Genomic DNA, 18,600 nt, shown 5'->3' with positions numbered 1-18,600 from the left:
TCTGCCAGAGGAATTGAGTGGCAGGCTGGTTGCTTCTTGATAAAAATCTCCCCAAACCTTTCCTTCAATTCATAAAATTGATGCAAATTTGCTAAACTGTGATTTTCTGTTTGTCAATTCATGAACTGTTTTTTTTTAATGGAAATGTTTCTCAGCTGTGGAAAGTTACTAGAACGTGTTCTTGGCATGAAGTTGACCCCAAGTGACAAAATTAAAGCAGATACAAATCAAAGAACGTCAAGCCATTAGAAGCAAGACAGAACGAGAAACAGAAAGACAGTATTGACTTGATTCATAACATGGTCATTTCTTACCTTATGCTGATAAGAACAGTTGGAATATGTGCAGAAATCTTCTGAGAGAAGGCATTATGTCAGCAATGAATTACTTAGGCAAAACAAACATTCAAGTGATCAGAGGCATTGACTTAGTGAAGGAGCAATGGTGAACCTTTGAAATCAGCTCACACTCTGCATGAAGTCACCCTTTGCCACAGTGTTCAAGTATCAAAGCAGCATTTGCTTATTTATTCATTTTAATTCTGTTTCAGTCCAGATGCGTGCTGCCAACATTTCTGGAATTAACAACAGCAACATTATATAGAATGGACTAGCCACATAAATACTGTGGCTACAAGAGCAAATTGGAAGCTGGGAATTTTGCAAGCGTGACTCATCTCCTAACTCCCCAAAGCCTGACCACCATCTACAAGGCAGAACTCAGGAGTGTGATAGAATATTCTCCATCTGCCTGGAAGCTCCAATGGCAATCAATAAGCTTGACACCATCCAGCACAAATCAGGTTGTTGGATTGGCAGTCCATACCCCACCATAAACATTCACTCATTCACCACCGGTTCACAGTGGCTACAGGATGCACCCTCTACAAGCTTCACTCAAAAAACTTGGGCTAAATTCTCCCCCAACGGCGCGATGTCCGCCGACTGGCGCCAAAGACGGGAAACTGTCGGTGGCCGCTGACGCTCCCGCACATGCGCCGCATTTCCGCGCCAGCTGGCGGGGCACCAAACGCCAATTCCGCCAGCTGGCGGGGTAACAAAAGCCATTTCCGCCAGCTGGCGGAATCAGACGGGCATCGCGCCGGCCCAAAGGTGCGGAATGCTCCGCATCTTTGGGGGCCAAGCCCCAATATTGAGGGGCTAGGCCGACGCCGGTGGGATTTCCGCCCCGCCAGCTGGCGGAAATGGCGTTTGTTACCCCGCCAGCTGGTGGAAATGGCGTTTGGTGCCCCGCCAGCTGGCGCGGAAATGCGGCGCATGTGCGGGAGCGTCAGCGGCCGCCGACAGTTTCCCGCGCATGCGCAGTGGGGAGAGTCTCTTCCGCCTCCGCCATGGTGGAGACCGTGGCGGAGACGGAAGGGAAAGAGTGCCCCCACGACACAGGCCCGCCCGCGGATCGGTGGGCCCCGATCGCGGGCCAGGCCACCGTGGGGGCACCGCCCGGGGTCAGATCGCCCCGCGCCCCCCCCAGGACCCCGGAGCCCGCCCACGCCGCCTGGTCCCGCCGGTAAATACCAGCTTTGATTTACGCCGGCGGGACAGCCAATTTCTGGGCGGGACTTCGGCCCATCCGGGCCGGAGAATTGAGCGGGGGGTCCCGCCAACCGGCGCGGCACGATTCCCGCCCCCGCCCAATCTCCGGTACCGGAGACTTCGGCGGGGGCGGGGGCGGGATTCACGGCGGCCAACGGCCATTCTCCGACCCGGCGGGGGGTCGGAGAATGACGCCCCTTGTGTCAAACGGCTTTTCGACAACACCTTCCAAGCCCACCTAGAAGAATAGGGAGAGCAGGCACAGGGGAACAGCATCACTTGCAAGTTATTTTCCAAGCAACACAGCATCAAGACCACCCTTCCATCATCAGTGCTGGATGGAAATCCTGGAATTCCCGACTTAGCAACACGTTGAGTGAAACTATGCCACAAAGACAGCAGCGGTTCAAGAAGGTGGCTCATCACTGCTTTCTCAAGGACAATCAGGATGCCATTTAAAAATGGTTTCCCAATCTCCTCTTGCATTGAGGAGTACAGGCAAGCGGAGCACTTCAGTGTGGGAAACAGGACTATCTGTGGTCTCAGCAGGGCGTCCCTACCGAGGCCCCGGATTGCAACAGACTCCCATTCGATAACGTGGTCTTTCTCGGTACTGCGAGTGCAGGGAAACACCTGGCTAAACACCCTCGACTCTGTTGCAATTCAGTTAGATCGCGCCCACTGTGTTAGGACCAAAGGTCAATGGAAGTTTTTGAGCAGTAGAGTCATAAGCCAACAGAACTAAGTTTGGATATAATGTGGGTGGTGCAGTTAGCATTGTTTGTCTGGTACACTTTGTCATGATATTCAAACACACACATCATGATAGACACACCAACAGACAAATCAGAACACACAACACCACAACCAATGACAGAAAGATATAAAAGCACAGACACGACCCCCGGTGGTCAGTATTAGCTGCAGAGGAGAACCAGGACACATCTATTGCCAAACACACTCAGGGAGACAGCACGTGCAGAGTATCCAGAACGAACTGTATTATAAGAGTTATAATAAAATAGAGTTGTACCACATACAACTGTGTTGGCTCATCTGTGCACCAGAGCACCCAACACCACATGGTACAGGAGTGGATCGATACCTGCCGGCATACCTCAGTGTACACAGACAACCAGCAGTGCCCAGGCATGATGTACGAGCTCCCGGTTCCGCAGGCGCTCCAGTGCCACGGCGATCTCCGCGAAAACTGGCGGCGATTCCGGCAAATGTTCGAATTGTTCCTGGTGGCAGCTGAGCTCAAAGACCTGGATGATAGGGAAAAAATTGAATTTCTCCTCACCATCGCCGGTACAAGGGCAAGAGAAATATTCAGAAGGTTCAGGTTCTTCAGGAGGCAGCAAAGGTACGATTACCAGGCAGTCCTGGGCAAATTCTCCAAGTACTGTGAAGAAAACGCAATCCAATCGGCACATAAAGGTAAGAAAAGCTGCAGTACTCACCTCGTGGCTGGGATCCCGGAGCCCGAATTCCCAGAGGCCGAAATCCCGGGCCTGAGAGAAGGCTGGGTCGAGGTCGGCGGCCATCTTGCTAAAGGTATAACGCTAGCACAGTTGCGCGAGCAGTGCGCAGAACCGGAAGTTTCGTTTGCGCATGCGCGAGATGCTGCGCATGCGCAGTCAAGAAAACGGCCATCGGTAAAGGATCAGCGATCTGAGCATGCGCAGTCGCTTCCTACGTGCTACATACCGAGCGTCAGGATGTCAGAGGCCCCAGACTGCACCAATTTAAAAGGGAAATGTCCCAAATCCAATTTAAAAGGGAAACGTCCCAAATCAAAAAAACAAAAATCTGTTAAAGCTGTAAAACAACCTTCCCTCACCTGGAATGACAGCACAGTGCCGCAAATTGACCCAGGAGATGAATTTGACCTCCGAAGAACCCTCCGACAAGCAGTTACCTACGCACAAGCCGATGATTCTGACCTTGAATACTTCGATGACGATCTTTACAGTATTTCCGGACCTCGCGAGCCCAATGATAGCTCCGTGGTCCTATATGACTATGACTCGGACGAACCTTTCGTGTTGCACATTGGCGGCCCCCACATTGAATCCGACGCAGATGCGGATTCATTTTTCGGATTTGAGGATCTTCAATCCAGCAGATATGACGTTCCAACTTATCAGTACCGGATGATGCTGCAGCCTGACATTAACAGACAGGGAGCGGTGCAAGCACACGGAGAGTGCCCTGCTGCCACACAGAGCGTGGTCCACGTCCCGCTCAACGTTCCCGACTCTATGAAAGAAGACATGCAAGACTCCAGAGTGCAGTCCTCGCATGAACCAGAAGTGACTCCAGTGTCACAAGCTTCCACAGCAAGCTCGTGGACAGACTCCACAATTGCAGAAATGCAAGACTCCAGAGCGCAGTCCTTGCACGAACAAGAAGTGACTCCAGTGTCACAAGCCTCCACAGAGAGCTCGTGGACAGCCTCCACGATAGAAGCAACGCAAGACTCCAGAGCGCAGTCCTTGCACGAACAAGAAGTGACTCCAGTGTCACAAGCCTCCACAGAGAGCTCGTGGACGGACTCCACGATGGAAGGAACGCAAGACTCCAGAGCGCAGTCCTTGCAGGAACAAGACCATGAGGGTCTAGCAACCTCTCCTGACCAACCAGCGGCAGACGATGCAAGTCTGCCATGCTCACGTGAACAGCAAGAAGGCTATAACAGCCTACCATGCTCCACTACACAGCAGCATGAACATGACGGTCTCTCATGCTACAATGAAGGGCACAGCGCTGAAGACTGTTCAAGCCTAACTGAAGACAAGCCAAAGGAATCGCCTCGTCCAAGCCCGAAGAAAAAAGGTTTATGCGCTGACCTTCAGGATCATTATAGCCGAACAGAGATTAATAATGCTGCACGGCCACAGAAGGATGCTGAGGATTTGCTAACGAAATTAATTGAATGTTTAACTTGCAAGGAGCAGACTGAGAATTGCCAGTGTTTTAGTACGGATCGAAAAAATGGACAAGACATTGATCCTCAGGTAATGGAAATAACACAACCTGAATCATATCTACAGCAGGGACAAATGTCTCCCTTCAACACAACACCGCAAAATCCCAACTTCGGAGACCAGCAGTTAGTCAGTAATGACTCTTCAAACCTTGAGGGGAACATTAATTGCATTGAACCTATACACGCTCCACTGATTATTGAGCAGAACATTGGAGCAAGAATCCTGAGGACACCGACATCGAGTAGCCAGATAACGAATTTAAAACCCACAGCAGTGTCAAGTGAACCAAGTGTGCTTTCCACTAATGGTGAAGATGCAGATAAGGTCGACCCGATTATCCATTGTACCACACTAACCCCAGTGATTAAGCAGTTATGTATGGGGAGTATAAGGTGGGCAATTGAGAACAGTAAAAGAGAGACTGTGACCATGCCAGTCCCAGCAAAATCAGACCCAGAGACCATGAAGGCATGTACATTAGACAAAGATACACATGAGGCACCTGAGAAGAAAAGTGAAACGGAATGTTCTTTGGAAAATAGTACAATGTCGATAGAAACATTGGATCCTATATTCGAGACCATACCTATGGGAGAATTTGGGGGTAATAAACACGGTTCTGCAATGTCTGGGGGAAGATTTAAAATTCCAAAGAAGAAAAGCCCAAATGAAGGACAACGGCAAGACAATGACAGTCCACCGACATGGTGTGCACCACCAGATGAAAACTCTGACAATTTACCCAACCCTAGTGAACAGCAAACTGCTAATGAGGATCTATCCACGGGATGTGAGACGAGTGACGACAGCATCCCACTTCCCATGCAAAAGGTGCAAGGTGACAGACCTCGCCTAGTGCGTACCGAGGCACTCGACGATCACGGTGGGACCACTGACGACTGCGGTGGCAGCGCACCGCTTCCACCCTCGATGGCTCGACCCTCTCCACTGGTTGGTGCATTCCTGCATGTTCCGACTCCAGAAGTGCAGCTTCAGGGAATCTCGGCTGCCTCCAGTGAACCTGTTGGGACTCCGGACGGGGGGCATCGACGGAAGGCAGACCGGACTCCAGATTGGGAGCAGCCAAGCGCCGACTCTGATTCGCGCACGCCAGACCTTGCTCCGGACGGGCGGTGTCGCGGCCTCGGTGATGGCACGCTCAGGGTGACGGCGGATGCCACGGCGACAGGGAATGGATCGCGTGGCAGTCCCACTGGGTCGGCAGTGGCAACCAGCACCGGCGGTCCAAGATGGACACACCAATTCGCGCCATCGCCAGACGTTGATGCGAGCAACAATTCTCTCTCCAAGGCGACATGCTTCGACGTTTCTCTGCGGAGTCGCCCTTCCGGCACAGCAGGTGGCCGGAACCAGCGTACACGGTCTCGGCCAACTTCCACATCTGGCACAGTCATCGCCTTGCATGATATTAGTGATGGTGCTACTTCGATGGCGACGACCCATCGGCTACAAGATGCCGTCCACCACAAACATAAAAAGAAAAAGACTCCACCTTGTTCCTGGCATGCAGGGCGGATGGATTGGTGCGTAGGCGCAATCAGCGAGCTTTGCGCCGCCTTCCACGCTCGCAACTGAACCGTACGCACACGCCGGATCCTCCACTGGTTCCCAAGGATGACTTCGTGGAGATGCCACGGATCATGCCCCTTCCATCGCCACCAGAACCAAACCACAGCCAAGGCACCACTAACAAAGATGTTGAATGTTATATTTGCACGAATGAAAAAACCAAGCACTGCACGAAGTACAACAAATGGTAAAGTAGAGACTTCGGCAACAGCATCACCTCCAACAGTCCAAGGTGAACCAGTGTGACCCCAAATCTCCACAGCTGAACCGGCTTGAGGACCAGCCCATTCTTGAGGCGGTCACCCATTAGACTGGACTTATAACGCTGTTCATACGTTCAAAAAGTCAAACACTTCTGTATTATAACCTGTTGTTGTTTATTGTTCCAGATATCGTCTGACCAGACCAATGTTCAAGTTTTTTTTTCTCTCGCATCCAAGTTTTGTTATGGTACAACCTTGTTAGTGTGACGCACCCGACATCGCCCCATGTAAATAGTTACGTCATATACACACGCTGTACATAACACACACACACACTCTTCGATGCACTCACGACACAATTATATTTATAACCACGTAGGCACATATCTTTGTAAAAAGGGGGGATGTCATGATATTCAAACACACACATCATGATAGACACACCAACAGACAAATCAGAACACACAACACCACAACCAATGACAGAAAGATATAAAAGCACAGACACGACCCCCGGTGGTCAGTATTAGCTGCAGAGGAGAACCAGGACACATCTATTGCCAAACACACTCAGGGAGACAGCACGTGCAGAGTATCCAGAACGAACTGTATTATAAGAGTTATAATAAAATAGAGTTGTACCACATACAACTGTGTTGGCTCATCTGTGCACCAGAGCACCCAACACCACACACTTGTCAGGAAAAAAACGGTTCCTATGGATCATCCAGCAATAGCAGTTCTGCTAAACAGTTAAACTTCCAAATGTTCTGCAGTCATCTCATTACATGCATGTGGTTTTCAGTCGGCCCACCCAAAAGAAGAACACCTTTCACAAAGTCCTTTCACTTCATGAACATACAGGAGATTTGTCACATCACTCTTCCTACCCCAATAGTTGTCTGAAATTGCAAAGCTTCTGATTCTTTTCAGGGTGGACATCCTTCTATTGGTGGTTCCTGCTAATATGTGCGTCTGGTGTGACTAATTTGTTTGGAAAACTGATATTGTTTCCTTGTTAAATATTATTGTGGGCACATGAGACAATTGCTACATGATATTCTGCCAGAATTTCAGCCATTTTAAAGTTGAATAAGGAAACAACTATCTGAACAAAAAGCGATTTATAGATTTTGAGCAGTAAATGGGTACTTTTCATCGTCTAAATGTAGACTGGCAAGTGTGACCTACTAAGGTTTGCCCTTTAAATGTTAGAATATTTTCATTCTCATGTTATTACTATTGCTAATGGGGAACAAGATCTGTGGTATAGGTGAGAATAGAATGTATTATGTGTGTTACTTTTTGCAACCAAAACTATATAATACACTCACTTCACTATCAAAATTAGCACACCATGGGCGGGATTCTCCCGTACCCGGCGGGGCGAGGGATCCCGGCGGGATGGGGTGGCGTGAACCACTCCGGCATCGGGCCGCCCCAAAGGTGGGGAATCCTCCCCACCTTTAGGGGCTAGGCCCACCCCGGAGTGGTTGGCGCCCCGCCGGCTGGCATGGAAGGCCTTTGGCGTCGTGTCAGCTGGGGCCGAATGGACTCCGCCAGCCAGCGCAGGTCCGCCCATGCGCGGGATCGTCAGTGGCTGCTGCTGTCATCCCCGCGCATGCGCAGGGCGCTGTTCACCTACGCGTCAGCCATGGCGGAGGCAGACATGGCCGGCGGGTAGGAAAAGAGTGCCCCCATGGCACAGGCCCATCCGCAGATCGGTGGGCCCCGATCACGGGCCAGGCCACTGTGGGGGCACCCCCAGGGGCCAGATCGCCCCGTGCCCCCCCAGGACACTGGAGCCTGACTGCCGCCAGGTCCCGCCGGTAAGGGACCTAGTCCAATCTACGCCGGTGGGACCTGCATAGAACCAGCGGGACTTCGGCCCATCTCGGGTCGGAGAATCGCCGGGGGGGACCCGCTGACCGGCGCGGCGCGATTCCCAACCCCGCCGAATCTCCGGTGCCGGAGAATTCGGCGACCAGCAGGGGTGGGATTCACGCCGCCCCCCGGCGATTCTCCGACTCGGCGGGGGGTCGGATAATCCCGCCCCTCATTATCATTCTCACACTTATTTCACTATTCCACTTATTCGACTACATCACACCATATTAACATTAATTGAACACATTTACTTTATACTTTTACACAATTAACTCGGCTCAAAATGTTGAAGTTTTAAATAAACGCGAATCCAGAATAATTTGTGAACAATCTTGCAAAACTTCCTTTTACGTCTGAACTCAATCTAGTAATACACCAGCTTTCAGTAACCTTCAGAAACACAAGAACAAAAAGTAACATTTTCAAATCATTATCAGGATGTGATTTTTGTTCAAAGCAGAAAGGAGATTAACTTCTGTCTAGAAGATTGACCTCTCAATTCTGCTCCAGTGAGTGGAAAAGCAGGCAGCCTGCAATGTTTAAGGCATTGCAATGGTTTCCTGAGCAAGGTATGAAACTGATACATATTGAGGTTGACAGAAAAGTACCCTTGCTGATTGAAAAATTTCAGTATGAATTGTAATAGATATTACGCATAAAAAAAAACCCTAAAATCAATAATGCACAGTCGGCATGTGTATAGAATCTGGGGCGAAATTCTCCGGAAATGGCGCGATGTCCGCTGACTGGCGCCCAAAACGGCGCAAATCAGACGGGCATCGCGCCGCCCCAAAGGTCCCGCATCTTTGGGGGCCGAGCCCCAACCCTGAGGGGCTAGGTCGGCACCGGACGAATTTCCTCCCCGCCAGCTGGCGTAAAAGGTCTTTGGTGCCCCGCCAGCTGGCACAGAAATGACATCTCCGGGCGGCGCATGCGCGGGAGCGTCAGCGGCCGCTGACAGCTTCCCACGCATGCGCAGTGCAGGGAGTCTCTTCTGCCTCCGCCATGGTGGAGACCGTGGCGGAGGCGGAAGGGAAAGAGTGCCCCCATGGCACAGGCCCGCCCGCGGATCGGTGGGCCCCGATCGCGGGTCAGGCCACCCGGGGCCAGATCGCCCTGCGCCCCCCCCAGGACCCCGGAGCCCGCCCGCGCCGCCTTGTCCCACCGGTAAGGTAGGTGGTTTAATTTACGCCGGGGGGACAGGCATTTTAGCGGCGGGACTTCGGCCCATCCGGGCTGGAGAATCGCGCGGGGGGGCCCGCCAACTGGCGCGATTCCCGCCCCCGCCGAATCTCCGGTGCCGGAGACTTCGGCAACCGGCGGGGGCGGGATTCACGCCAGCCCCCAGCGATTCTCCGACCCGGCGGGGGGTCGGAGAATCTCGCCCCTGATACCCATTTTAAACTCTTTCTTATTTCTATATACAAAACAGCTATTCACAATATATATTAATGATTTGGCTGAGGGAACAAAATGTAACATCTCAAAGTTTGCAGATGATATCAAGTTGGCTGGGAGGGTGAACTGTGATGAGGATGCAGGGATCCTACAGCATGATCTGGAAAGGTTGAGTGAGTGGGCAAATCAATAGAAGATGCAGTATAATTTGGATAAATGTGAGGTTATTCACTTTGGAAGCAAAAACAAGAAGGCAGATTGCTACCTGAATGGCTGAAAATTGGGAGAGGAGTGTGTGCAGTGGGACCTGTATGTCCTTGTGCATCCGTCGCCGAAGGTAAGCATGTAGGTACAGCAGACAGTAAAGAAGGCTAATGATATGTTGGCCTTCATTGCAAGAGGTTTTGAGTACAGGAGCAGGGATGTGTTGTTGCAATTATACAGGGCCTTGGTGAGGCCACACCTAGAATATTATGCGTAGTTTTGGTCTTCTTTTCTGAAGAAGGATGTTCTTGCTCTCGAGGGTGTGCAGCAAAGGTTTACCAGACTGATTCCAAGGATGGCGGACTGATGTATGAGGAGAAATTGACTAGATTAGGATTGTTTTCGCTGGAGTTCAGAAGAATGATGGGGGTCTCATAGAGACTTATAAAATTCGATCAGCACTAGATAGGGTGGATGCAGGGAGGATGTTCCCAATGGTGGGTGTGTCCAGAACCAGGGGTCATAGTCTGAAGATTCGGGGTAGACCATTTAGGACAGAGATGAGGAGACATTTCTTCACCCAAAGAGTGGTGAGCCTGTGGAATTCATTACCACAGGAAGTAGTTGAGGCTAAGACATTATACGTTAAAGAAGCGGCTAGATATGGCACTTGAGGCGAATATGGCATTTGGAATCAAGGGTTATGGGGCGAAAGCAGGCTTGGACTATTTAGTTGGACCGTGATGATCGTGATAAAAGGTGGAGCAGGCTCGAAGGGCCGAATGGCCTCCTCCTGCTCCTTTCTTCTATGTTTCTATGTATATGTTACATAAATAAATGGCTTGTACTTAGATTGTTGGCACCCAAGGAATCTTATGCTTTTGTAAACCTTAATGCTAAAAAAATCGACAAATGTTACAGTAATACATTTTGGGAGTTGAAACTAAGTATACATTTAATGAAAAGACATTAAAGGGTATAAATATATAGAGGTAACTTAAGGTTCAAATGCTTTCTTGAAAATGCAATTGCAGGTCAAGGAAGCCATGAAAAGCCACATAGCATTTGGATTTTCGAAATAGAGGCACAGAGTATAAATGTAAAGAAGAATATTTATATAAACCACTGGCTAAGGCCACAGTTGGAGTACTAGCTAGAGAAAGGACATTAAAGTTTTTAAAAAAACATTGGCCAGATGGTGCCCTGGATAGGAAACTGCAGTTATGTGGAGAGACTCAAGACTCGGCAATTATTTCAATTGGAGCATAGAACTTACCTGGACAGCCAGAATAAATATGACATCACATTGTATAAGGGGGATGAAGTGGAACTGAGCTTATACTCTATTTGCATTTAAAGCTGGTTAAAAGTGATTTTGTTTTGCATTGGAATAATGGGCGGGATTTACTGACCAACCCGCCGTGTGTTTTCTGGCGGCGGAGGTGGGATTTACCGACCCCGTCGTTGTCAAGGGACTTCACCATGGCTGCTCCTCTCGTCGCCGGGAAACCCTCGTGCCGGCACGGGACCGGAATATCCCGCCGGCGTGAACAGCTGGTAAATCCCACCCGATGAATATGATGTGATTCTCGACAGGTTACAATCATATCCACTCTGATTCAGAATTTCTATTTGAATGCTGGCCCATCTTATGAGGTAAGTATTGATTATTTTGTTTGATAAATTAGGAAAATCAACAGGACAATCTCTTTAGACTTCTCTATTGGGTTGATATGAATCTATTGTTTATTAGCTTCGGTTGGCGCTAATTTCCTGGGAGGCTAAATCTCTATTCTGCATTTGTTATGGCCCAGCATATAGCTACGACCTACACGGGTCGACAGTTCAGATAGCGGTAGTGTTTGCATCGCTAGACCCCTTGTTGTAATTTTTTTCACATGATGATGGAATTGCCCTTTCACCCACAAGTACTGTTGATCACAAGTCTACATAATATTTTACAAACCGCACAACCCGGTTTTGTGTTGCAAATTCATACTCCTATGACAGAACCCCATGTGTTCAAAATCCATAGTCCATTGACATTACCTTGAATGGAATTTTGCATTGCAAATTGTTACGGAACAACATTAATTTCCATCCTTGGCATAGTAAATTATTTTAATGAGATAATATCACAAACGATGATGTTGTCACATTTTAGTAGCATCTCCGAGTGGGGTTATAAAATACAGCAACAAAAATGTGAAAACCACCCCGCCTCAGAAGTGCCTATTTGTGGTTTAAATGGAGCAGGTATAGGAGTATCAGGGAGAAATCTGCTCTTGGAAGGCAAGTTAGTGGTTATATTGTGCTGCATGCCTCAAATTCTAACAACCTTTTAGATTTAATGCTGCAACCTGGGTCTCCTCGGGTTCATTAAACCTAACAACTGAACAGAGATGAGAGGGGCTGGAGTGATTATACCCCAGCCTCTTCACCACCAAACACCATTGCTACCCTCCCACACCCTCCACAGACCTTGGCTCCCCAAACTAACAGCCTCCTGATGCACCACGCCCCAACACCAGCCAAACCTCCAGGCTGACTCACAAGCTCACAACCTCAAGCCTCCACCATGATTTACCTCTCCGTGATGCCTTCCCCTACCACCCTGTGGTGCTTGTTCCTCGCTGGCTGCAGCTTCCCAGCACAGGCCTATCCACTCTACAACTAGGCAGCCTCTGAATCTGGCTGGCTGAGAAATAGAGAAAAAGAAATACAGAGGGCCTCCTGTCAGTAAATTTGTGAGGCCTGTTGTGTTGCTGCATTTCAAGGGTTCACAGCCACTATAACATACACATCCCCCCCCTCATATCTCCCCCCTCCCCCCCCCCCCCCCCCCACCCCAGCTCCCTTCCCAACCCCCCATAAAGATGAGAGCTTATGTAATGTAGATTTGGCATTCCCCACCCTAGATTTGAGGTTTTCAATGTTGCTATTTGACTATAAAACCATACAGCAATTCTGAACTCGTGGGTGGTGTTTGCATGCTTTTAGATACCCTACGACATTTGTCACTGTGCGTCAGTTGCTGTGGTTTGAGAATTTTCCAGTACACGGGCAAAAAGCTGACAGTGCATTCACAGCCTTTACTGAATATCTGCCTTGCTATCATTGGCCCTGCTGGAAAGAGTCATTTCTTTTGTATGGATGGTGGTTGACATGTAGCACCAAAGGTAGTACATTTTCCCTTTATTTTCAATCATTAATGATCAAAGAAATCAGAGCAGGTTCGGTTGAAATTTCATCTGGAAGACAGCCCCTCTGACAGTGCACAACTCCCTAAGTATGGCACTCGAGAGTCAGTCTTGAATATAAGTTTAAATCCCTGGAGTGCGATTTCGGACCCACAACCTTCTGACTCAGGGGCGAGAGTGCGGCTGAGTCCAGGCTCACGCTTGTTTTTCTGTTTCCCCGCAGTTGTATGTATGGGCGGCACGGTAGCATAGTGGTTAGCACTGTTGCTTCACAGTGCCAGGGTCCCGGGTTCGATTCCCGACTTGTGTCACTGCCTGTGCGGAGTCTGCACGTTCTCCCCTGTGTCTGCGTGGGTTTCCTCCGGGTGCTCTGGTTTCCTCCCACAAGTCCTGAAAGACGTGCTTGTTAGGTGAATTGGGCATTCTAAATTCTCCCTCTGTGTACTGCGAACAGGTGCCATAGTGTGGTAACTCGGAGATTTTCACAGTAACTTCATTGCAGTGTTAACGTAAGCCTAATAATAAAGGTTACAATTGCTTCATCCAACTTTCAGAAGGCTGTAATACATGTGAAAATTCCTGAAATCCTGAATGAAAACATCGAGGCCAACAAGAGTTACATGAAGGAACAATGAGGATGATTTCCTGTGTGAGGTGTATAAGTTGAATCATGGAGTGGATACAGAACAGAAGGAGACCATTCAGCCCACTATGGCTCCCAAAAGGAAAAACCTAGAAATGAAGGGTGCCTGTACCAGTAAAACATGCCTGAACTGGTATCTTAAAATGGAACTCCAGTATTACTGGTGTCAGTATTACTGATTTTTACTGGGACTTGAAAATCTTGGAACTGCGTCTTCCTTCTAGACTGTGCTGGATCTCGGTGAGAACGACGCTGGGCCCACTCCCCTGCCTTTCACCGCAGCCCTGAAAATCCTTTCCTTTCAAACAACTGCCCAATTCTCTTTTGAAAACTATGGCTGGATCTGCCTCCACCACACCCTCAGGCCGTGCAGTCCAGATCGTAACCATCACTGTGCAAAAATATTTTTTTCCTCATGCCGCCATTGCTTCTTTTGCCACAGTAGTTTGCAATTCACAGAGAAAAATTTTCCCTGCTGTTCTTTTTTGAACCACTCGAGTATTCTGCAACTCAAAATGTTTTCCAAAAGAAACATTCAAAAGCTATATAACCGAATATTTATGTACCTGTCTGAAATGCCCCAGAAATCTTGGACGCGATTCTCCGACCCCCCCATCGGGTCGGAGAATCGCCGGGGGCCGGCGTGAATCCCGCCCCCGTCGTGTCACGAATTCTCCGCCACCGGAGATTCGGCAGGGGCGGGAATCGTGCCGCGCCGGTCGGCGGGAATCCCCCGGCGATTCTCCGGTCCACGATGGGCCGAAGTCCCGCCGCTGTCAACCCACGCCAGCCGGCGTGGATTGAACCACCTTTGGGACGGCGGGGCTCGGCGGTGCAGGCGGGCTCCGCGGTCCTGGGGGGGGGGGGCACGGGGCGATCTGGCCCCGGGGGGTGCCCCCACGGTGGCCTGGCCCGCGATCGGGGCCCACCGATCCGCGGGCGGACCTGTGCCGTGGGGGCACTCTTTTCCTTCCGCCTTCGCCATGGTCTCCACCATGGCAGAGCCGGAAGAGACCCCCTCCACTGCGCATGCGCGGGGATGCCGTGAGCGGCTGCTGATGCTCCCGCGCATGCGCCGCATGGCAAAGTCAGTTTCGCGACAGATGGCGGGGCACCAAAGGCCTTTCCTGCCAGCTGGCGGGGCGGAAATCAGTCCGGCGCTGGCCTAGCCCCTCAAGGTGAGGGTTCGGCCCCTCAAGATGCCGAGACTTCCGCACCTTTGGGGCGGCGTGATGCCGGACTGATTCGCGCCGTTTTTGGCGCAGGTCGGCGGACATCGCGCCGATATCGGAGAATCCCGCCCCATATTGTTAAAAGTGCAATTGTTGTGAAGCTACCAACCTCAGATCCGCCCGCCATCTGCCTGTGGTTTCGATTTCTGATCCAGCAGAGAGTTTTGCATGAGTGTTTACACACGTGTGCAGAACTTCCACATCCACTAATTAAATATACCCAGCACATGGGCACACTATGCACACTCTCTAAATATCCCCTATTTTTCTACCTATTCATTTTAACAGGAAATTGTGGGCATCATGTCCAGACCTCTGGTCATCATATGCTCTCCTGGCAATGTGGAGTCCGGTGCTAGGGCTATCACAGATTAAAATAAACCCATGGCATCCATAAGAACATTATTATGCTTGTTTAAAAAAACATTTTGATATGATAATGGAGTCGGTCTCCATGCCATGTGAAACCCATGCAGTTACTCTGCCTTCTCACTGACCTCACACTGCTCTAATGTGCAATCTGGCCAAGTACGTGCCAGAGATATATATCAATCTTTGCCATGACATCATGGTCAACATAAAAGTTACCCCCTCAGTTTTTTGTCTTGGTATATCTAATAATTTGGGGGAAAAAAATCAACCCAGTTACTTTAGTTGAGCGATGTAAAATAACAAAAAAAACAATAAAAGTGTGCATTTTTTGTTTTCTAAGCATATCTTTAGCCCTGTTGCCAGGACATCTCTGTTGCGCTGGTGCGAATTTTCCATTTTCCACAAGCCACTTTGACAGCCCATCAAGGAAATGGCAATTTTTTACATTTAAAAAAAAAGTGCAAATTGGAAAATCTTTGCAGCACAGAAAAGGTCATGTCCCTCCTCTTACAGCACCTGTAACACAATCAGTAGTTTAGTTTGTTTTTGCAGCTCTCCAGGCCCTGTGAGTTACCCATCATACAAAAACATTTCTGTCATTGTCAAATGTTGACATCTTTGCAAGAATTCCAAAAACGCACTTCCAGAACTGAAGAACATTATTTCATTCAGAGTTTTCACTGAATAAACAAAAAGCTAGATAAACTTGTTACCTTTTGGACACAGTAACCGTTAATGACTCATAGCGAAATGAGGAGCAATTATGTGAGCCTTGTGGAATGTGGGTGGTATCAGGGAAAACATTCTATCACATGGCAACTCCAGTACAACAACATTCATTAACTTATCAATCATGGGAGCACAATGCCAACATTAGATTGAATTAGATGGAGACTTTTATCCCCGAAGTTGCTATTTAGTTTTTTTTGCCAGTAATCACAACAGAACCCTTTCCTAAACTGGCAAGTATATTACAAGTATCAGCACTCATTAAACAGAAATCCCAATATGATTTTTATTAAAGAATAAAACACAAAAATTGCTGAATGTCAAATTCTGAGGGCTACCTGCAAACCAAGCCCTCATTATTTTTTTCTTTGGTCGGTCCAGAGTTGAAGAAAATGATCAAAAGGTTTAATGTTTGGCACTCCAATAAGTGAATAAGAGGTACAGCAGATAGCTGTGCACAGCAGTTTACAAGAGCTGTTTATAGAGGGGAAGCCTTGTTAAGCAATGCAACAAATTTCTGCAAAGTGCCCTTGCGTGTTTCATTTTTTCCAATAACTTTTGCCACTGTAAACCTTCTGTGTTTAGGGAGATCAGAATTTTGGAGGCAAACAGCTGAAAATAGGGAGGGGGAGGGGGGGGGGGGGGTGGGGGTGGTGGCGGTGGTGGGGTGGTGGTGGATCCTGCCAGATTGGCAGAGTTTCTCATGTGGAAAAGAATGCTCTCAAAGGTCCCCCTACAGAATAAGAGCAAGTCAAGCCAGCAAGCTCTGCCAGAAATAACAAACAACGGCTTTCCCCATCCTTCCCGGGCAGTCAGCACCAGAGTATTACAACGGTTGCCATAGAGCTTACTTTGCTATCATAACAAATTTGATACGTGCAGTTATAAAAGAGTGCACTGTATTTTGCAGACTCAAAAATTAAATTTTTGTTGTTTTGTCAGAGCTCCAGTTTATTTCTGTCTGGGTGCTATAGACAGGGACTCCCCGAGTTATAACTGCAGTTTTCCTCCTTTTGCTCATATCGGCTATTTTTGCATTCTTTTTTTTTTAAAAATCACATACCCCGAATGTAATCTGGTCTCAATTCAATGCTCAAAATTAATCTACAAATCATTAAAAAAAAGTATATCCCATTCGCTTTGCCTTTGTGGGCTGCAATTCAAAACTGTCAGGAATCAAATCTTCTCTACATACCTTATTAAAGTGTTCCAGCCTTTGGAAGAAGTCCCATGTAGTTTCTGTAAAAAAAACTCAGTTTCACTGGTGCAACTTAGTTTGGTAGGCCCTCAAATAAAAATGTAGTTGATTTCTACAATGCTACAATAACCTTCATTACTATCCTGACAATCATTTATCCATTAAGACAAAACTGGAATATCTAAGGGAGAACATTTTCCCAGCTAGCCCACCTAGGCCAATAAACGATAGGCTGTTTCTGTAGATTCTATCCATGACATTAATGTACATACTGGAACCTACATAAAAAACACTGCAAGAGTAATAATTAGAGCTGTAAACTGGCCTTGATTGATTTACTGTGCATGGATTGGGCTGGGTGGATTTAAAAGATTCAATTCGATGAATTTGGCTGGATTAACTTCACCGTTTTGCACATTGTACTCTTAACATTTGGATAGATAAATTGTTAGATTGGCAAGAAAAACTATTTCTGAATTGAAGTAAGAGGAAGACGATGCATAAGATTCAATGCAACAAAAATACTACAGGGACTGCAAAGCACAACAATGATTACAAAGGATAAATGCTATGCTGTTCCCAAGTTGACAGGGTCATGTCTTGATCATAGGAACAGAAGTAGACCACTCAGCCTCTCAATTATGTTGCACCCATCAATTAAATAATGGTTGTCCTGTATGTGAACTTTATTCACACATCCCAGCCCCACATCCCTTAAAGCCATCAATCTCAGTCTTGAAAATTTCAATTAGCTCAGCAATCTTTTGGGAAAAAATGTGCTGGACTTCCGCTACCCTTTGTCTGAAAAGTGCCCTTGCTATCAATTCTATATGGCCTAGCTCTAATCTTACAATTGCGTTCTATTATTCTGGATTCCCTCACGAGAGGGATTAGCTTTCTTGCTCTCCACCCTATTCAATTTCTTTTTCATTTTAAAGATCTCCATTAGATGGTTCACGTCCATATATTTCTGGCATTGGTCTGGAATCTTCCTAATTCAATTAGATCACTTTCAAGCATATATTTCTCGTATAATTCTGGGGTGCAGTGCCTGAAACAGAATGCTAGATGCCAGCCAGATTCTTACGAAGTTTCTCCAAAATAGAGATATAAATTCTTCATTCTTGTATTCCAACATTCTTGAGATAATGATCAACATCACATTAATTTGGGGGGATTAATTTCTGTACCTGTGCATTCGTTTTTTAGTGATTTGTACGCATGGACATCCAAAACCATTTGCTCCTCCACAGCTCCTAGTCATTACTATTTAAAAATTATTCTAATTGGTTATTCGCACATTAAAACTGGATGAAATCATAACCTTTCATCATTGAGCTTCATTTGGCACAGTTTCCCCATTCACCTAATCTATATCCCTTTGCAACTTATCTACTC

At 48.0% G+C, this 18,600-nt stretch overlaps 1 protein-coding gene across 3 annotated transcripts in view; it reads right to left on the bottom strand.

Moving 5' to 3' along the window:
* Nucleotides 1-18,600, bottom strand: part of nfatc2a (nuclear factor of activated T cells 2a) — a 246,738-nt gene that overhangs the window by 30,795 nt on the left and 197,343 nt on the right. For 2 of the 3 annotated variants that reach the window (XM_072514718.1, XM_072514715.1), the window contains exon 10: nt 17,200-17,243. The exons of the other annotated variant lie outside the window; for it this stretch is intronic. In XM_072514718.1, coding sequence (XP_072370819.1) covers nt 17,200-17,243 — 44 coding nt within the window. The remainder of the gene's footprint in view (nt 1-17,199; nt 17,244-18,600) is intronic. 3 annotated transcript variants of the gene reach the window in all.

The sequence above is a fragment of the Scyliorhinus torazame genome, chromosome 8, assembly GCF_047496885.1.
Source record: "Scyliorhinus torazame isolate Kashiwa2021f chromosome 8, sScyTor2.1, whole genome shotgun sequence".
Classification (NCBI taxonomy): Eukaryota; Metazoa; Chordata; class Chondrichthyes; order Carcharhiniformes; family Scyliorhinidae; genus Scyliorhinus; species Scyliorhinus torazame.
This window is presented reverse-complemented; position numbering and strand designations above follow the sequence as displayed.